The sequence below is a fragment of the Martes martes genome (assembly GCF_963455335.1).
Source record: "Martes martes genome assembly, chromosome: 5".
NCBI classification, from domain to species: domain Eukaryota; kingdom Metazoa; phylum Chordata; class Mammalia; order Carnivora; family Mustelidae; genus Martes; species Martes martes.
The window spans coordinates 88,045,002-88,066,832 of NC_137892.1; the positions used below are offsets into that span (position 1 = coordinate 88,045,002).

General features: G+C 40.3%; 2 protein-coding genes across 2 annotated transcripts; both read left to right on the forward strand.

Moving 5' to 3' along the window:
- The first annotated feature begins 8,570 nt into the window (after window positions 1–8,570).
- Window positions 8,571–10,911, forward strand: TAF7 (TATA-box binding protein associated factor 7). Its single transcript, XM_080803735.1, has one exon. The coding sequence runs from the start codon at window positions 9,345–9,347 to the stop codon at window positions 10,392–10,394; it is 1,050 nt and encodes a 349-aa protein (XP_080659861.1). The 5' UTR covers window positions 8,571–9,344; the 3' UTR covers window positions 10,395–10,911.
- Window positions 10,912–18,506: 7,595 nt separating this feature from the next.
- On the forward strand, window positions 18,507–19,412 carry LOC308343426 (mitochondrial ornithine transporter 2; the record flags this gene model as incomplete). Its single annotated transcript, XM_080804443.1, has 1 exon — window positions 18,507–19,412. One exon carries the CDS (start codon window positions 18,507–18,509, stop codon window positions 19,410–19,412), a length of 906 nt encoding a protein of 301 aa, XP_080660569.1.
- Between the last annotated feature and the right edge of the window lie 2,419 nt (window positions 19,413–21,831).

Sequence of the window (21,831 nt, forward strand, 5' to 3'; positions counted from 1 at the left end):
CGTCCACCTTGGTGAGCAGGTAAGCCAGTTGCACTGTACATGGTGCCATATCCAAGAGGGCATGATTTCTGGCTGCAGCTCCTGGCACAGTGCTGCCTGTGCATTTTCGTTGTGGTGGTCCACCATCACAAGGAGCCTGCAGTGAACATCATTGGACACTAGGACACATTGGATGACGATGCACACGGTACTGGGTTGCTGTTCAGGAAGAAATAGGCACATAGGGCCCCACATCTGGGTAAGAAGCGCTAAAGCGTGCAACGGAGGCTTTGAGCAGGCATTCCCATTCTCTTGGGCCATATAAGAGGCCTGCTGGAGAACAAAAGCATTTTTGTTGATGGGGGTGATTTGCAGGGTGATGTTTGTGCTGGAGGAGAGAACAGCTTATCCTTGGTGGCTCTGGTGGTGACACTGTACTTCACGTACAGCTCCCAGTTTAGAATTCCTTCTGCCTGTATCTGAAAAGAATTACAAAGTAATACTTATAGGTGAATTGCTTGTTTATTACTTCCTACAATATCTTTTATCTCTGCACTGTTTTGGCTTGGGCAACCAGAGTTCTTGCCTTGCCTAGACAGCCAGCTGAAAGTCATCTGCACAGCATTATAGTTCTCAACCTCCACTTCAATCAGGATTCTGAAATGGGCCCTTAAACTGCCTCCAATTTTCTCTTCTACTAAATGTTGCAACTGTCATGTTCCAAAATCAAAGATGGCACTGTTATTACTGGATGACAGATATTTGCTATATGCCCTGAGAGACTATGTAGTAAGTGTAGGGGAACTCTACCTTAAGGGTGTCACCTAGGTCAGTGGGGAACCACCTGACGAATGCAGAGGATGTGGTAGAGGGCAGGTGAACTCTGCTGTACTTCTTGTGGCTCAGTATGGGAGGACTGGCATTAGCCTCCATCTCTTATATCTTGCCAAGAGCTGCTTCTACTGCTCCCCACCACGAAGTGGTGGCAGCTCCGCTCCTTTGGTCCATTCCTGCCCTACTCATCTCTTTTACTTGTGGGGACTACGGAGATGGGTATTGAAATTAATGTGATAAATTCATAGAGAATTACTTGCAGGATCCAGACATACCAGGGTTTAAGAGTGAATATGCTATTAAGATGTTTCCTACAATTTTCAAAACAAAATGTATTGAAAGCCACAAATTATTTATATCCAGGGAGAATATATTTATATGAAAAGCATTTATGGGGTTTCCAGGGGAGGGTTTCAGATTCAAGATCCCAAAGACTTCCTTTAGCATATCTGCTAGATCTAGCCTGTCATTCTCCAGTTCTTCCCTGCTGTCCTCGCTGGTGCTGGCGGTAAAAAGAGGCTTCCCAGCACTCACCGGCAGTTCCAGTCACCAAGATGCATATCTTTGCCAAGATTCTCCACTTTTAAACCACTGGCTTTTCTTCTGGAATCTCACAGAGCACCTGATGTGTAGTTCACTAGACAGAACAAAGACGCCAGTAAGGGAAACCGCTTCCTGCCCGCCAAGCGTCTTCCCTGCAGGGGTCTTCTTATCTCTTCTTGATGCTCCTTCTCAGATCTTAATACACCTTGCCATGGTGGCTTCCAGATTACAAAGGTGAGCTGGAGAGAAAAGGCAGCACTTCACTCTGGTTCATTAAACATCCTGGCATTTCTAATCCAGATATTTGGAAAAGATGGTGGGAGAGAAGGCATTTGGAATCCACTCCAGACGCATTTCACAAGTCACCGGGGATCACTGGGTCAGAACGCCGATGGATTGCTTTGTTTCACTCTATCCACGGATTAGGAGACAGCGGCACCCAGAGGCCTGGTACTATATCTACCGCATGTAATTTCTCAGTCAGGTGACTGTATTTGCTTTATTTCCAGGGCTTATTTTAGACAAAGGCTGTAAGTCATTATTTATTTTTGACAAAGTATTAAAAAATGGAATTTTCACAAAACTTAAACCAAGCACTTTTATTAAAATTCATCAGCTTAAAATAATTCATATAGAATTTTCCCTCTTGGTATTTCCTTATGAGGACGATACACTACTGAAGCTTCTTTTCCTTAAAAAAATTTTTGCTCAAGAAATTATCCACTGTAAAAAGAATTTTTCATTAAAAAAGACATTCTCACTGTAAATTCCACAATAAAAAATTTTTACTATACAAAAATAGAAAATACTGATAAAAACTTAAAATCACCAGTAATTATATAATTATTATATCATATTTGATGACTACTCATACTTCATTAAGTATATAATACTTTTTCTTTGTTTTGTGGTAATATACACATAATATAAAACTTAACATTTTAACAATTTTTCAAACAATTTTAAGTACACAGTTCAGTGGTATTAAAATACATTCATAATGTTGTGCAACCATTACCACCATCCATCTCCAGAACACTTTTCATCTTGTAAAACTGAAACCCATACCCATTACCTAATAACTCTTCATTCTCCCTTCTCTCCAGCCCCTGGCAAACACCATCTATTTTCCATGATTTTGGCTACTCTAAATACCTCATACAAGTGGGATCGAGCAGTATTTATTGTCTTATGATGAGTATATTTCCATAGCATAATATCCTTGAAGTTCATCTGTGATGTAGCAACTGTCAAAATTTCCTTCCTTTTTAAGGCTGAACAATATTCCTCTGTATGTACAGACCACATTTTGCTTATCCATTCATCTGTTGATAGACACTTACGTTACTTCCAAATTTCAGCTGCTGTGAATAATATTGCTATGAGGATGGGTGTGCAAATGTCCCTTTGAGGGGCATCTGGGTGGCTCAGTGGGTTAGCCCTCTGCTTTCAGCTTGAATCATGATCTCAGGATCCTGGGATGGACACCCGCATCAGGCTCTATGCTCAGCAGGGAGCCTGCTTCCCCCCTCCCCAGCCCGCCCACAGCCTCTGCTTGCCTCTCTGCATACTTGTGATCTCTCTCTCTGTCAAATAAAAAAAAATCTCAAGCGTCCCTTTGAGTCTCTGCTTTCAGTTCTCTTGGGTATATACCGAGAAGTAGAATTGCTGGATCACATGGTAATTCTATTTTTAATTTTTTGAGGAAATTATACAGTTTTTCACAGTGGCTGTGTCATTTTACATTCCCACCAACAATGCACAAAGGTTTCAAATATTTTAATATTTATTTATTATATTATAAATATATAAATATATATTTATAATATATAATATATAAATATATATTTTATAAATATAATAAATATTATAAATATATATTTATTATATTTATATAAATATAAATAAGTATATTATAAATATTAATATTTAATAAGTATTTAATACTTATGTATTACTTATTACTTATTACATATTATATAAATATGTATTTAATAAGTAATAAGTATTTAATAAGTATATTAAGTATATTATAATATATTATAATATATTAAGCACATTATAAATATTAATATTTATAATAGATTTATATTATATATTAATTAATATATTAATTAATAATATTAAATATTAATTAGTATTGATTAATATAATTATATTAATTTATAAGCATTAATATTTAATTCAAATATTTTAATGCTTGCTAACATTTATGTATTTTGGTTTTTTTATAGTTGCCACCATAATGGGTGTAAGGTGGTATCTTATTGTTTTGATTGGCATTTCCCTAACCATTAGTGATGCTGAGCATCTTTTCACGGGCTTACTGTCCACTTGTATCTTTTTTGGAATGACACATATACCATTATAACCCCCAAATAATCAGCTCTTTCACTGATACTACTGGTAGCTTATATAGACTGGTATTTGTGTTCCCTCAAAATTCTTATGTTGAAACTCAATTCCCAGTGTGATGGTATTTGGAGGTAGGGCTTTGGGAGGTGATTAGCTCAGGAGGGTGCAGTCTCATGAATGGCATTAGTGCTTTGTAAAAGAGGCTGCAGAGAACTCCCTTACCCCTTCCACCATGTGAGGTTACAGTAAAAAGGCCGCTGTTTATGGAGCCAGAAGCTTGCCCTCACCCAGACACCAAATCTGCTGGCACCTTTATCTCCAACTTCTCAAGCCTCAGAACTAAGAAATAAATTTCTGTTGTTTACAAGCCACTCAGTTTATGGTATTTTGTTATAGTAGTTCAAATGGATGAAGACGTTATCCATGCCCTTTGCCCTCTTCTGACATTTCCTTTTTTAGTTTAGAGGCCCATCCTCTGACACAGGAAGCTAAACCTATTCATAGTTGTAATAGGTTCTGATAGATCTAAGCCAATAATGATAGTCTCATTATTCTTGTCATTGTTTACTTAGGAATATAGACTTAATATGATGACTAACCATGGCACTATTTTGAGCCAGATAACTCTTTGTTGTGGGGAAGAAGGCTGTTCTGATATTTAGTGGCATTCCTGGCCTCTACTCACTAGATACCAGTAGACCCACTCCCATAGTTGTGACTATCAAAATATCTCCAAAAAAAATCTCCAGATATTATCAAATGTAACCTCCCCACCATACTAAAAATGGTATAGCTCAGGGTATTCTGGTGATTATTATTATTACTATGCCTATTATTATAGGCATAGGTACATGACCTAAATTGGTCCAATCAGATTGAAAGATGAACTTTGGTTGGGGGAGCCACTCTTTGAACTTACCACAGACAAGGAGGGAACTCCCCTGGTTACTGCTGGCAGATTTCTTGTGACCACAGACTTTAGAAGTCTCAAGATGAGGGCAAAGCTAAAAGAATAACAGAAAAAGTATAAATAAATAATTGTTCTCCAAAATGAGGAAGAGGAAAACAATTTGTGCCAGGTCATGATTCTGTCATGCCCAGAGGGAGCCATACTTGAATGGCACTGTTCAATACAGTAACCACCAGCTATATGTGGCCCCTGAGCATTTGAAATATGGCTAGTCCAAATTGAGATGTGCTGTAAGTGTAAAATACGCACAAGGTTTTGAAGATTTAGTACAAAGTAAGAATGTAAAATATATCATTAATAATTACTATATTGATTACATGTGGAAATAAATGATAGTTTGGATTAAGGCAAATAAAATTATTGAAATCGATTTTATGTTTCTTTCTTTTTTTTAAATTTTATGTTTCTTTTTACCACTTTAATGTGCTTACTAGATAATTTAAGATCACATCAGTGGCTTTAATCTGTAGCTCAGAGTATATTTCTAACTGTACAGAGCTGCTCTAGACTATCTGGTTTTTAAGATAACAGATTTTCTAATTGTTTAAGTCAGTATCAATTTAGGTTGATCTTTTTTTCTATGGAAAACATCCTAATTGGGGTGCCCCGGTGGCTCAGTTGGTTAAGCGTCTGCTTCTGGTTCAGGTCATGATCCTGGGACTCTGAAATCAAGCCCCACATCAGGCTCCCAAACCCTCCCCCAGCTCATGCTTGCTCTCTCTCTATCTCTCTCAAATAAATAAATAAGATCCTAAAATAACATTCTACTTGATACAGGATACTGCTATATTTTACCTAAGCTTGCCCTCTTATCTCTCTCTCAAATAAATGAAATCTTTAAAAAACATTCTACTTGATACAGGAGACTGCTACATTTTAGTTAACCTGGTTTTTTTCCCAAGATTTCATTTTATTGTTTGTTTTACTTATTTAAGTAATATCTCTCTATACCTAATGTGGGGCTCAAAATCATGACCCCAAGATCAAGAGTTGGATGCTCCTCCAACTGAACCAGCCAGGAGCCCCTCTAAGATTTTCATATTTAAGTAATCTCCCCACACAATGTGGGACTCAAACTTACAACCCCAAGATCAAGAGTCACATGCTTTACATACTAAGCCAGGCAGGCACCCCTGATAACCTGTTGTTTTTTTTTACTGTTTATATAATGATACACCAATATATAAGTGTACTTTTTTGGGGTGTCTGCAATTTCCTCACCCCTATAATTTTTGATCTCTAAAATATAAGCAGGGATACTTCCATCACTCATGATTTTTTAGATTTTTTTTTAATTTGACAGACAGAGATCACAAGTAGGCAGAGAGGCAGGCAGAGACAGAGGGAGGGGGAAGCAGGCTCACCGCCGAGCACTGAGCCCCATGCGGGGCTGGATCCGAGGACCCCGGGATCATGACCTGAGCCGAAGGCAGAGGCTTTAACCCACTGAGCCACCCAGGCACCCCCATAACTCATAATTTTTTAATCTCCACAATATAAGGAACTTAAAAGTTTATTAAAGGGAATTTCCAAACACACAGCATAAGCCTGATTGTGCTACTCCTTTATTATAGGAAGGAAGTCTTTGGAGGACTTGTTACCTCACTGGGGAATTTTTTCCTCTCCCCAAATCTTTGGTTTGCTAGTATCCCAGGTATTTCATGGAACAATCATAGAAGTGTAATTCCTTCATCAATTTATAGTGTTTCTGTAGGCCTAATGGGCTTGATTTAAAAAAAAAACCTGGATTGGGGCACCTTGGTGGCTCAGTGGGTTAAACCTCTGCCTTCAGCTCAGGTCATGATCTCAGGGTCCTGGGATCAAGTCCCGAATTAGGCTCTCTGTTCAGCAGGGAGACTGCTCCACCCCCAACTCTCTGCCTGCTTGTGATCTCTGTCTGTCAAATAAATAAATAAAATCTTTAAAAGAATTTAAAAAATTAAAAACCCAGGTAATGGGTGATGTGGCAGAGCCCTTAGTTTTAGGATCAGTATAATTTTCCCTCAAAAAAACAGCATTTGCAAAATATGTTAAGCTCATGAGCAGAAAATATGTTTCAGGATTGAAGGAGGTATTTACTTTAGAGGAAACTTCAGTTAATCCTTTTAATTATCTCTGACAATATTCCATTTAAAGGTTAGTAACCAAAATATATCATAATTTTGGCAGGTCAGAATTACATAGAATTTATCTTAAGCTATTTTCTGTGACAAGGATATTTGAGCATCATAAAACTCTGGCAATTAAAATGCAAAGAAATACTTGGAGTATTTTCATTTATAGGCATATCCTTACATCTTATATGGTTAAATAAAGTACTATGCAGAGGCCAGCAGATATCCTGTTATATGTATAAAATAAGTAAAACCAGGTATAATTAAGGGACAGCACAGTGAAAAAAGTAAACCTTCAAATAGAAAATAGATGATCTTGGAAATTATTGTTAAATTCGCTAACATTCTTCAACACATTATAGAACAAGAAGAACTAATGTAGTTATCTGGAAGAATGTAATTTCTCCTTCAAACTTAACAACAACAACAAAACAAACTGGTGTCAGGCCATTTTAATTTCCTCCCATAACACACAGTATCAGAGTCGACCTAAACCAAAGAAGACACATTCACACACACTTTTACCAAACCTCTCCACTCACAATTGGCACTGTTCTTGGCTAGAGAGAAAATGGATCTATCTCATTCTAAGGTAACATAAAAAGTATTTTCTCTCACAAATCATTATGGGAATTAGACTATATTCATGCCATTTTCTCTTATGTCATGGATCAATTATTTCCTTCAATTAGCAGTATTTCTTGTGTGTCTCCCATGTTTTGGTACTAGGCACTGGGACATAATGAACACGGGAAACCACAAACTCCTGACTATCACAGAGCTTCCAATTTGGGGCAAGAGAAATAGTAAGTGCCTAAACAAATAAAGCGAATTTTTAAAGTATTAATCACGTTTCAGGTGAGCTCTCTCAAATTTATATGCAGTTCGTATTTAAGAAGATAGAAATAAGATTTTAATGAGCTTGATGCTTTACCAAACTGATCCTACTAAAAAATGAATGGAAATGAATAGGTGCAAGTGGAAACTCTTACATATTTAGGCCTAAATACTACAAAACATGCAAATGAATACCTCATTACCTATAGAAGAAACAAGCATAAACAGTTTTAAAATAGTAGACGTGGAACAAAAAAAATTCCCAACTTAAAAATTACAGGCAAAATCATGATAGGGAGTAATACTTCCAATTTTATTCTACTTCAATCAGAACATTCGTTAGACAGCTCTGTCCTAAACGAATATGTGCCTCCAGAAGAACACTTACTTCCCTGTTGACATTTATATCTACATCAAACATATTAAAAAGAGGAATCACCACGTTTCCTTGGGGTCCTTCAAAACAGTAACAGTCCCTAAGTCATGGGTCCCCTCAGGGCATTTTCATCATCAACAAAGCATAGAATTATATAGTGGTCAGCATGTCCTTCTCACTCCACTGATTTGAGTACTTTACAATCCACTATATGGTTAAGTATAATTTTTTGTATCTGCTCCAGATTTGGATATACCGTGTGGAGCATCCGAGATGTTTCCAAAGGCAAAGACGCTTTCCGCACGGATGCCCTATCTCCAGCAATCACACAGAAGCCTAGGAGCCATCCGGACCCACGGCGACCGGTAAAGGTTCTGGCTTAACAGAGCAGGAAAGGTGAGCTTGAGGGTCTGTGTTTTTCCTGCAAACATTGCCTTTAAATATTTTCAAAACCGATAGCTCTTTAAGAAACATTAGCTTTTTCTCGCGTTAAGTCAAATTCTCGCGAGAGGACAAATCCCCGGATAGCGTAATTGCGCCTGCGCGCGCTGGAGCAGCCCGCACTTCCGCTTTAGGCGTGCTGTCAGTCACAGCGTTTCTCTCGCCCGGCGGTGTTACGTAGCGCTTTCTTTGCTGGGTCTGCAGCTCCAGAGTGAGAGTGGCTGTGTTGCTGAGCTGCCGAGTCGGGCGCTGCGAGCTGCGGATCTCGGCGAGATTTCGCACTGCCCGTCCTCGGCGTTTCGTTGATAAGCGGATCACTTTCCTGAGATCCGGGCGGAACAAAGGAGTAAGGGAGACGCTCGGCTCCCGGCCGCGTTGCTTGGTTTCCTTTTCCGCTTGCTCCTGTTCGGAGAAGCTGGGTTTATAATCGTCACCGGATTGTAAGTACCTAAGGCGGAGAAAGCGCACTGCGTCCTGCTTTTTGAATACCTTTGTTCCGGGAGAGATTGTGGATTGGGAGAGTCTACTGGGCCTTACATTTTGTGTCGAAAATCATTCCGCGGAAGCCGCCATTTGCTTTCCTGCTAGCTAGCTCGGTCTGCATTGTCCGGCAGCGACATCTAGAGGTCGGAACTTGCATTGCAGCCAGTAGATTTAAGTGGACCGAACTGATCCGTGTCTCTAACGACTGGTATTCAGGCACAACATATTTCTAAAGACTTGGAGCTTAATTCAAAAATAAGACAAAATAGACGCCTTGCCCCTATTCTGCTTAAAACTTTTTATAATTAAGGATTTCAGATCGTAACAAACTGGTCTTTCTAACTGCTTGCAGTAGCTGCAACTTTTAGTGCAACAAGTGGTTGTTAGAAAAGTGAGCCTCAAAGAAGTAAAGATGAGTAAGAGCAAAGATGATGCTCCTCACGAGCTAGAGAGCCAGTTTATCTTACGGCTGCCTCCGGAATACGCCTCTACTGTGAGGCGGGCGGTACAGTCCGGTCATGTCAACCTGAAGGACAGACTGACAATTGAGTTACACCCTGATGGACGTCACGGAATCGTCAGAGTGGACCGGGTCCCACTGGCCTCAAAATTGGTAGATCTGCCCTGTGTTATGGAAAGTTTGAAGACCATTGATAAAAAAACTTTTTACAAGACAGCTGATATATGTCAGATGCTTGTCTCCACAGTTGATGGTGATCTCTATCCTCCTGTGGAGGAACCAGTTGCTACTACTGATCCCAAAGCAAGCAAGAAAAAGGATAAGGACAAAGAGAAAAAGTTTATATGGAACCATGGAATTACTCTGCCTCTAAAAAATGTGAGAAAGAGAAGGTTCCGGAAGACAGCAAAAAAGAAGTATATTGAATCTCCAGATGTGGAGAAGGAAGTGAAGAGGTTGCTAAGTACAGATGCTGAAGCTGTGAGTACTCGTTGGGAGATAATTGCTGAAGATGAAACAAAAGAAACAGAAAATCAGGGCCTTGATATCTCTTCCCCAGGTATGTCTGGTCACAGGCAGGGCCACGACTCTTTAGAACATGATGAGCTTCGGGAGATATTCAACGACCTCAGCAGCAGCAGTGAAGATGAAGATGAGACGCAGCATCAAGATGAAGAGGATATAAACATCATCGACACTGAGGAAGATCTGGAAAGACAGCTACAGGACAAGCTGAATGAATCAGATGAACAGCACCAAGAAAATGAGGGAACCAACCAGCTGGTTATGGGAATTCAGAAACAGATTGATAATATGAAAGGCAAACTCCAAGAGACACAGGATAGGGCAAAACGACAGGAGGATCTCATCATGAAAGTGGAAAACCTGGCTCTCAAGAACAGATTTCAGGCTGTGCTGGATGAACTCAAACAAAAGGAAGACCGAGAAAAGGAGCAGCTCAGCTCTTTGCAAGAAGAGCTAGAATCACTCCTAGAGAAGTGAAAAGAGCTCTCATACTTAGTTTCATTCCTTAGAGTGCTCAGCATTGAAAGAAGAATCTTGGCTTCATCACCTGGACTAGATAGAACTGTGCAGTAGTTCTCATTTTCTCCACTGTCTTCTACTGAATTTGTCTTACAGACAAATACACATGTGAATTGCTATCTCATTTTCTGTCAGAACCACTTTGCTGTTTATCCTGTAGGAAGTAGTAATGTATAGACAGATAAAGATTGTAGGAAAATTGCAGGATTAGTGGAATAAACAGTTCAACCTTAGTAATCACAGCTTCACGGCAGGACTTCGCTGCTATTTCTCCATTTGCCATGAATGGCTGTTGCTTCTGTGTGATGCCATGCGAGATCAGTAAGCAGAGTCTAGTCTGTGGGCAGTGAAGCTAGTTTGTGTGTTTTCCCATGAAGTGATAGCTATTTTCCCAGCTATTCAAAGCATTCTTAACATATGTAGGGTTGGAAATCATTTCATAAAGCTGTTTTAACACAATAAATGCAACTAATTTCACCTCACTATGTGTCTTGTTGCTTTTTTATGAGTAGTGGGGATATCAGGTCCTCCTGCGAGGTGGTTTGTTGGTGGAGTTTAATGACTGAGTGATTTGATCCTGTTTTGTAGGGAAAGAAGCAGTTATGTTGGGTTTTAAGAAAACACAGTAGGGTCAAAGAAATTGGGAAATGTCATCTTTGTGCCTTACATTAAGTTTCCAAACCACCTGTTCCATTTGCAGGTTAAAAAGCACTAGGTACAGAACCTACCTAAACGATCCTTAAGTTTTGTACATGAAGGTCTTTTTTTTTTTTAAGCACTATGCTCATCTGGTTAATACAGTAGAAACAAAGGCTATCATATCAAGTACTGTTCACTGGATCAACCCATTGGTTTGGATTAGCTGCATTTCTAAATACTTTCAACTTCAATTACTGCAATTATTTAATACTATTCTCAGAACTCAAGTTGATATGTCCATATTGAGTCAAAATTGTTCAAAAGGAAGTCATCACTAGAGTGGAATATTTCAAATTTTCTTAAACAATTTTTGTGTGTTCTTAGGATTCTAATCTAATGGCTTTACACTTGAGCTGTTTTTGAAAACAAAAAATTTACAAAATGCAGTTGCATGCAATTCACTTTGGACAGTTTGGGATTAAAGGTTGGTTTGAAAATTGGCCTCATGAAACATTTAAAGCCCACCTTAATTTTGTATTTCACAGAAAACAGCAGTGGTGAGATGTTAAAATTGTCCAGACCTCTTAAGTCTAAAATCATATATGCTAATGTTTGGACATCTCACAAAACTAATTTTTCTCACATTATCTAATCATTTTTACCAAAATGTTAGACTGTTAAGATTTCAGTACAGTACAGGCTTAAGTTTTCTCTCAGTGTCAAACTTTGGATTATTTCTTGATGTTTGCAAATAATAAGCAAGTTTTCTTAGTGCATTAGTATGGTAGATAATAAGTTATGTTTTAGTACATTCAGTATTTTGCTACACTTACAGCTTTGATACCTGAAAAGCTCCACAAATTTGCCTTTTACAGTGAGTCATTTAACAAAATACTTTATTCTTACAAAGGTGTCAACACCAGTGATGGCTGAGTTCCATCTATGATAGGAAGGAAAGATGCTGCATACAGTAACAGAATGATCTAGTGATTGTGTGACCAGTTTTAGTTACTAGCAGGATGCTGATGCTCAAATCCTTATTTCTAAGCCTGATCCTTTCAGAGTTCAGATTTAGTATATTCACCTGTGTACTGGAAACCCTTGTAAGTATCCCTCAGCAACGCAACTCCAAATGTTAAAAATGGAACTCTCACTTCCTCCTTTTCCTTGAAAACCTGGTCTTCCTCTTTTTAAAACTAAGTGAACTAAATGGCCCTACCACCCATCCTCATTAATGAAGCTAGAAGCTTAAGCCATAACCTTTGACTGCTCACCCTTGAACTACTGAGTCTACTTCCTAAAAAGCTCTTCAATCACTACTTCATCCTCTTGCCACTGCCCTAGTTCAAGTCATTATTATCTCTTGCCTAGCAAATGGCAATAACTTTCTAACCGGTTGTGTGTGTGTGTGTGTGTGTGTGTATAAACATTTTTTTCCTTACCATGTAATTTAGTTTTTTGACTTGGTCATCAAAGTGATCTTCATAAGATATATTTGATCATGTAACTCCCATGCTTAAAACCCTTGAATGGTACACCATTGCTTTCAGGACCAACTTTATAATTTTAAAAAGACACAAGATTAGGAGTGCTCCAGTTAACCTTTTCAGCCTCATCTCACCACAACCTCTCGCTTAATTTCAATCCACATCTAGAAGACTTTCCTCTTTATTTGGCAAAATTCTACTAACCCTCAGACCTCAAACTAAATATCACTAACTCCAGCGAGGCTTTCTTGATCTCCATCTAGAGCAATTCAGTTTCAGATTTACCTCTACTCTGTGTTTCCCTTTTATTCCACAAATACTTACTGTGCTATACAGTACCAAACACTGGATATGACGTACTGAACTAAACATTTAGTGTCTGTTATAATCTCATGGACTCTTGTGGTGCTAGGGATAGTTTTTTTGTTTTTTAGATTTTATTTATGTCTTAGAGAACACAGCAGGGGCAGAGGGAGAAGCAGGATTCCCAGTGAGCAGGGAACCCGATGCCAGGCTGGATCCTGGGATCATGACCTGAGCTGAAGGCAGGTGCTTAACCGACTGAGTCACTAGGTTCCCCTGCTGGGATAAATAGTCTTATGCATTTATCATACTAGAGTATAAACTACCTACAGCTCATCCCCCACTAGGCTGCAAATTCACCGAAAGTAGGCAATTTGGCTTGTTAGTCACTTACTAAAGAATAGTAAAGAGATGAAGATCTCAAGGTCAAGAGGTGCAGTGCGTGGGTTTGTATGCTAGCTTAGTGACCTTTGGTTGTGTGCCCAAGTAACTTAATCTGTTTTTCTTACTGTTCTCATCACTAAAATGAAGGTGATAACACTACATACCTCAGAGGACTGTTGAGTTGTTGGCTCTTGGCTCTTGAGTTGGTACAAAGAAAGGACTTAGAACAATGCCTGAAATTTAGTAAGTTAATAAAAGCAGGCACCTGTGTTATTAACAATAAAAGCAAACTACTACTGTCTGAATATAAGTGGGATGAAATAATTACTTGAATTCAAAAGTGATCAAAAAGAGAAGTATAAATAAAGCCATTTTAAGTGGCTGATTTCAAATGAAAGAATCTAATTATAACTGAAACAGTTTCTTCAAATATACCTACAGTATAAACAAACTGACCCAGTTAACTACAACTACTTTTTTACTTGATTTAGTAATAATTTGGCTTTGTATTAATACTAAGAACTCCGTAAGAGTAATTAATCTCTTATGTAAACTTCAAAAGAGAAAAAGAAGATTGGGATCCATTTTCCTTAAAGTAAGTCCTGTGTTAACAAAAGGACTCATTTTTCTCACGGGTCCCTTGGCTAATGAGTACGGTGTGTAGTTGGGCTAGTTTTTAATGTTAAACAGTGCAGAGATCTTAAAAAGACAAAAAGTAAAGTCCCTTTCACACCAACTTCCTAAAGTAATCTGTTAACATTTTGAGATCTATCATTCCAGGCCTTTCTTTGGTATACATTTAATTATATATGTTTATGCAGTTTTGAAAAGCAAAAAATATATATGATTTTGTTGTAGGCACAAATAAAATTTTTTTTAAGATTTTATTTACTCATCTGACAGAGATCACAAGGAGGTGGGGGGGGGTGGAAGCAGGCTCCCTGACGAGCAAAGAGCCTGATGCGGGACTTGATCCCAGGACTCTGGGATCATGACCTGAGCCGAAGGCAGAGGCTTAACCCACTGAGCCACCCAAGCGCCCACAAATAAAAAATTTTATGACTCAAAAATGTAAGGATCCTTCCCTATTAGGATATATAGATTTACTGCTTCTGTTCAAGATACAGATTTTAATTTTTTTATTTTTATTCTTTTTAGGTTTTATTTCTTTATTTGTCAGAGAGCACAAGCAGCTGGAGAGCGGCAAGCAAAGGGAGAAGCTGGCTCCCTGCTGAGCAAGAAGCCAGACGCTGGGACTCCATCCCAGGACCCTGGATCATGACCTGAGGCAAAGGCAGACACTTAACTGACTGAGCCACCCAGGCATCCCATGATACAGATTTTTTTTTAGATTTTATTTATTTATTTGACACACAAAGAGAGAGAGATCAAAACTAGGCAGAGCAGCAGGCAGAGGGGGGGGGGGGGAAGCAGGCTCCCTGCTGAGCAGAGAGGCTGATGTGGGACTCGATCCCAGGACCCTGAGATCATGACCTGAGCCTAAGGCAGAGGCTTAACCCACTGAGCCACCCAGGCACCCCCATGATATAAAAAACATTTTATCCACTCCCCTATTGCTGATCACTCAGGTTGTTCCCTTTAAAATTTTATTATAGCAAATATTGCAATAACATCCCTATCAACATCCAATATTTGTTATATCTACAGATTAGGTAAATGGGATCTTTATGTTCAGTTCTAAGTGTCACAAGGCCTGACGTTTTTAATTTGCAGATAAAATTTTTATTTGAGATGAAAATTTGGACAAATTGTGACAATTCATGTCTTTGAAGGACTGTGTCTTAAACTCTGGTTATCTTTTATTACCCAGTAAGAATTCTATGTGAAAATATAGACTAGGAAGACTTCTCACTACACAGCAGTCATACTGGACTTTTTTTCTGTACCTCAAATGCCGATCTTTCTCAACTCAGAGCTTTATTTCGCATGTACAGTTCCCTTTTTCTGGAACACTCTCCAGATATTCTCCTGTTTGTCTTTTTTGTCATTCAGGCCTTAGCTCACACCCTACTTCTCTGGTAATCCTATCTGGCGGTTCAGTCTAACAGCTAGGGAGCATGTGATTTGGGCATTCATCTTGTCAAGGGTAGTTGTCTTCAATGAAAAGCTGGAAATTCCAGGGGCTTGGGTGGCTCAGTCATTAAGCCTCTGCCTTCTGCTGAGGTCATGATTCCAGGGTCCTGGGATCAAGACCCGCGTAGAGCCCCCCCCCACCGCATGGTGCCCCCACAATGGATCCCCCCTCATCGAGCCCCACATCAGGCTCCCTGCTCAGCAGGAACCCTGCTTCTCTCTCTCCCATTCCCCCTGCTTGTGTTCCCTCTCTCACTGTGTCTCTCTCTGTCGAATAAATAAATAAAATATTTTTAAAAATCTGGAAATTCTTTGCCATTGTTTTCTGGCCTTGAGAAGAAGTGCTTCAATTTAAAACAAGAAGCATTATCATTTTGGTTAGAATAAAAAAATTGATTTCAGTTGCTTACCTATTACCTAGGGCAGTGATATAATACATGCTGGAATTTGTTCTCTCCAAGTCCAGCAGTTTAGTTAAAATCATAGAACTTGATCTTAGTCTCTACTATTTATGCAATTATGTCTGGCAATTTAAGGTACAGACCATTTCCCTATTAATGCCCTTGTGATCCCTGGCCTGGATCACTAATTTGGCTTCTCCAAAACATATGTGTGAACTTAATGCAAAAGCAGTTTATGATTTATCGTAGTTTCCTATATGTCTTGTGTTTGTAAAAACTCAGTATGTGTTTTTTTAAATAAACAATGAACCAGATGTAACTAATTGACAATCAGTGGTTGTTGAACTATTGAAAACACTTCTAGATAACTTGATAGGGCCTCCACAATAAATATTAAAATACTTTTTTTTTCTTCTTGACTTTCCTGAGGGTAATATCAAAACAAAATCCCTCAGGGAACCTGGCTGGCTCAGTCATAGAGCATGCAACCCTTGATCTTGGGCTGGTGAGGTCTAACCCCAGTTGGAAGTAAAGTTTACTTAAAAAAAGTATAATAAATTTTTTTAAAATCCCTCAACTATGAACTATTCCTCAACATGAAGAATTTTAAAATCATTTTCTAGTGTAAAATGGCAGTGTTCCCACACAGCTCTTTTTTTCTGTCAAAAAGTTTACCAAGATAACAAAAAATCCCAAGGTTAAAAAGAATAAGAGACGACCCAGTGAATGAAGAATGTCATCCTATTTTCAGAAGGCCAAAGCAGAGGAATGACTGACAAATTAACTCAGGGATCAGAGAAAGTTACGTGCTAAATGTCTGAAAAGCAGTATACCAAAGAAAGAAAAACCCACTTGATATAGAACCTGTGAAAAACTCAATGTTTGCATGCAGAAGTTTCCAAGGAAGGGAGAAAGGTACCTGGCTGGACATATGGGGTTCATTGAAGTACATGCAGAGCTGTTGGATGTCCAGGATCCCTAGCCCTCCAAGGGATGACTCTGCCTTCCCCATTCCACAGATGTTTATTTTCTAGGTAAATTAAACCAAAGGCTCAAACTAAGAGAAAGCAGGCACAGATAAAGGAATGTATGGCATCAAACAAGAAAATTATGTGAAAATCTATACACTTTACTGTAGTAATCTCACCCCTCTTCCCCCATTCTCGATCTCATTAAATTAGTATCTAGGCCTTACATCACACACAAAGAGTTAAGATTTCAGGATTATTCTATGAAGAAACCATGTGTTGCAGAGAAAAGAAATCAAATACTGACATTTGGGCATTCTTCAAGGAAAAGGCCAGGTAACTGTCTACTACAATGAAGTCTACCTGTTGGCAAATTATCCACGCACCATCTGCTTTTCAGTGCCTCACTTTTATATATCAATTGACAGCCAAAGATAATCAAACAAGGAAAGCTTTCCTAAGGGAGAATCAATTCAGCTTACCTCCTGCCCCCTCCGTTTTATTTTTACCCTCAAAGTAAAACACCGACGCAGCTTTAGAATGGAAAACCTTAAGAGAATTCGTTCTAACGCTGGGATTATGAGCATATATCTGGAAGGGAAAAGCGTGTCCTGACAGGGGTATCCTCAAGCTAATATCCAAAACCCCAACTTGCCTTGGAAGCTGGGCCTGTCATTTATATCCCCATCTTCCGCTGCTGCCTCAGGCTCTATGACTCCTCAAGAACCTCAAAACTTCCGCCAGTAGAGGGCGCTGGAGCCACACAGCTCTTTTCTTAGAGACTGAAAAAATAACCTGTTTTCCATGCCAATTGTAAAACGCCGTGTCCTAACTCTAGAAATGATGAGAGCTCGGAGCCATCAGCTCCCAGGGCTCCAACCCCAGATCCTTGGCGATGTGGCCGCGAAAGTAGCCATTCTCCCAGCACCACAGGGAGAGCGGAGCGGATCTGAGGGTCTCGGGCTCCACCCTTCTCCCTCACCTCCCCCAACCCCGCAGCGTCGCTGGGCGAGAGAGCCGAGGCAGAGCTGACATTCCAGTCCTAGAGACTTTAAGCGTTTTCTGATCAAAAGCATCCCCAATTGTTATGTAAATATCACCCCCCCGCCCAGTAGTTTTTCTTCTGAAATCTGTTTTTCGTCTTAAATCTGTTTCTGTATATTTGACCTTTGACCCCAGGCTGGCTCCACTAGCTGCTTATCCCCTTTTGTTTTGCCGAGTGAGAAACCTGGGGAGAGGGCGGGGCTAGCCGAAAAAGAACTCGTTTCTGTCCCGGCCTGTTAACAGGGCGTCTCGAATCTCTGGCTGTAATTGCAAGAATTTAGCGAACAGCTGTATTATAATTCATTAAAAGTGTGTACTTACGTGGCGCCTGGGTGGCTCAGTCGGTTCAGCAATTGACTTGTGGAGCTCAGCTCTGATCTCCATCTCACTGTCGTGAGTTCAAGGGTTCAAACCGGCGTTGGGCTCCAGCGTGGAGTCAACTTAATTTTAAACAAAAAGAAAGAAAGAAAAAAAAAAAAGTGTGTATTCAGCGGGTGCCCCGGGCCGGGAGGGCCGGGTGGCGGTAGCGGCAGCGGCGGCGGGCGGCAGGGCGCGCTGGAAGCCCCGCGTGAGCCCGCCAGCTGGAGGTTATTTCAGTGCGCGGGGAGAGCGGCCCGAGACCTAGCGTGGGGTTAAGCGGCTTCTCCCGCCGAGGAGGGAGAGTCGAGAACGGGCGGCTGGGGTGAGACACCTGCCCGGGGCTCCAGAGAGCTGCCTCCCCCAGAGACCGGCTGGAGAGTGTGAGGGAACATGAAGTCCAGTCCTGCCATCCAGGCCGCCATCGACCTGACAGCGGGCGCAGTAGGGGGCACGGCCTGTGTCCTGACCGGGCAGCCTTTCGACACAGTGAAAGTGAAGATGCAGACGTTCCCCGGCCTATACAAGGGTCTCGCCGACTGCTGCCTGCAAACGTACTCCCAGGTGGGCCTGCGGGGCTTCTACAAGGGAACCGGCCCTGCGCTGATGGCCTACGTCGCCGAGAACTCTGTCCTCTTCATGTGCTACGGCTTCTGCCAAGAGCTCGTGAGGAAAGTGGTTGGACTGGACAGGCAGGCGAAGCTGAGTGATCTGCAGACGGCCACTGCGGGGTCCTTCGCCTCCGCCTTTGCTGCGCTGGCCCTGTGCCCCACTGAGCTTGTAAAGTGCCGACTACAGACCATGTACGAAATGGAGAGGTCGGGGAAAATAGCAAAAAGCCACAATACAATCTGCTCCGTCGTGAAAGGTATCCTCAGAAAGGAAGGCCCCTTGGGCTTCTACCAAGGACTCTCCAGCACTCTCCTTCAAGAAGTTCCAGGCTATTTCTTCTTCTTCGGGGGCTATGAACTGAGTAGATCGTTTTTTGCCTCAGGCAGATCAAAAGATGAGCTAGGCCCTGTCCCCTTGATGTTAAGTGGTGGAATTGCTGGCATTTGTCTTTGGCTTGTCATCTACCCAGTGGATTGTATCAAATCCAGAATTCAGGTTCTTTCCATGTCTGGAAAGCAGGCTGGATTTCTGGGAACTCTTATAAGTATTGTGAAAAATGAAGGAATATCAGCATTATATTCTGGACTGACCGCTACTATGATTCGAGCGCTCCCTGCCAATGGGTCACTATTTCTGGCTTATGAATATAGCAGGAGAATGATGATGAGCCAGTTTGAAGCATACTGAAGGGTCTTGGTGAACTGGATCCACATAAATGCCTTAGAGGACTAGTTTATCTCGGGTTTCATGGAGCCCTGGACCAGTGTGGAATTATTTTTTACTTCATGGGAATTTTTTGTCTTCCCTTCTTCTAAACTTTACAGAAGAACTATTTTACATCATATGATTTCCACCCATAATTGTATTAAAAAGAAAGATGGCTGCTCTTGTGTTTGGTGGGATAGACATAGTGAGCAGGTGGCCAATGATCCTGATCTGAAATGACAAATATAGTTCCATCATGGTTCTTGTATAAACCTGTACAGGTACATGCAGTTTAGTCGGTTATCTGTTGTGAGTAAAACAGTTTGCTTTCATGTTTAATCCGTATCACCAGAAAGACGGAGTTAACCATGTTTCATGAAGATGGTCATAAATGATGGCTTAACCCATTTGAGATGTAGGGTCTCTAAAACTCTGCTTAACATGTTCACTATACTAGGCAATTAAAGTTTTTAAAAAGGTTTCGTGTGGTACTTGAAACCTGAAATACCCATCTAGATTTTTAAGAGGACACTATACCTGCGTACTGGTGTGGCTTCCACATTCTTGAGTTAAAATTTCAGAATAAGCATCCTGCATTCCCAAGATGTTTTCCCTCCCCCGCCTCTCTCTCTCTCTCTCTCTATATATATATATATATATATACACACACACACACATATATATATACATACTTATGTATTATACATTTATACATATGTCTTTGGTTTTTTTTAGAATTGTGTTTTTATTTTTTATGTTCAGTTAGCCAACATATAGTACATCATTAGTTTTTAATGTAGTGTTCAGTGATTCATTGGCTGTGTACAGCTCCCAGTGCTCATCACAACACATACCCTCCTTAATACCCGTCACCCGGTTACCCTGTCCCCCCCACTCCTCTCCCTTCTGTAACCCTGTTTGTTTCCCAGAGTCCAGAATCTCTCATGGTTTATCTCCCTCTCTGATTCCTTCCCATTCAGTTTTCTCTCCCTTCCCTTGTGGTCCGTGCTGTTCCTTATGTTCCATATATGAGTGAAACTGTATGATAATTGTCTTTCTCTGCTTGACTTATTTCAGCATAATCCCCTCCAGTTCCATCTATGTTGATGCAAATTGTATTCATCCTTTCTGATAGCTATATATATGTTCATATATATCTTTAGATATATTTAGAAAGCATCTTTTTGGGTTTTATTTAAACTCAGCTGACATATTGTGTATTATTAATTTCAGGATAGATTCATCAGTTCAAGATGCTCTACTCTTTCTGGAATTCATTTTCAAAGTGGGACCATATTCTGCACTGTTAGGTGTGGCCTAAAGCATCAGGCCTTTGGGAAGTAGCACAGCCTTCATCTTCTTCTTCCCTCCCAAAGAGCTTCCCCTCTACTGGGCTTTATTTTTTTTAAGATTTTATTTATTCATTTAAGAGAGAGAGAGAGCAAGAGTGAGGACAGAAGCAGGGGTGAGGGTCATTGGGAGAGGGAGAAGCAGACTCCTCACAGAGCAGGGAACCTGACATGGGGACTCGATCTCAGGATGCAAGGGTCGTGACCTGAGCCAAAGGCAGATGCTCAACAGACTGAGCCACCCAGGTATGCCATCTACTGGGTTTTAGATTGAGGAATGGATGAATGGGATGGGGCTGTTGATGCATTTTGGATTATTCATGTCTTCTCTGCCACCCACCAGTCAGAAACCCTTTCAGGGCAACAGAAAGTGCCAAAGCCAAGAGAACTTTTGTTCATTGTTTGGTGGTTAATGACAGTACTCAGACATAAAGTGCTCTCCTCTCAGGCTGAATTCAACAGAACTTAGTACTTGCACTCCACAGTGAATAGGGATGACCCATCCTGAAATTTACCTCAGGGTCTATAACTCCTTGTCAGTCTTTTACAATGTTTGAAACTTCTAAATTTGGTATTGGTCATCAGGGAATTTTATTGATGACTGTGTATGAGGTGTGACTGTATAAAGCAATGAAACATAAGAAAAGAAATTTTATTAAACCATATCATGTGTATATGTTAAGCACTGAAGAAAAAACCCAGAAAACAAAAACAAACAAACAAAAAAACATAGTTTATCTGATCCCCACACACTTGGAGTTGAATACCTATTCTTCAGCCATCTGGAATAGAGGGTCATTCTGGTTACAACTAAAGTAAGCCTCATTATTCCTTGTTGCTCCAAGACTGGCAGAATTTCTCTCAATAAAATGTTGTTCTTTAGAATCCTATAAAGCTGAAAGCAACCAGGCTACGAGTCTTAATAACAGTCTATATCATGTGTGTCCATCTCCATTGGAAATCTTGTGTGGAATCTCCAGTTTCCTTTAGCTTTTTTTTATCCATGAAGCTTATGTGCTAACTCTAGACATAGTGCCAGAAACAAGAGGGTT

Bases quoted from the DNA above. Each gene is read 5' to 3' on its own strand.
- TAF7 (XM_080803735.1), top strand. From the start codon at position 9,345: ATGAGTAAGAGCAAAGATGATGCTCCTCACGAGCTAGAGAGCCAGTTT.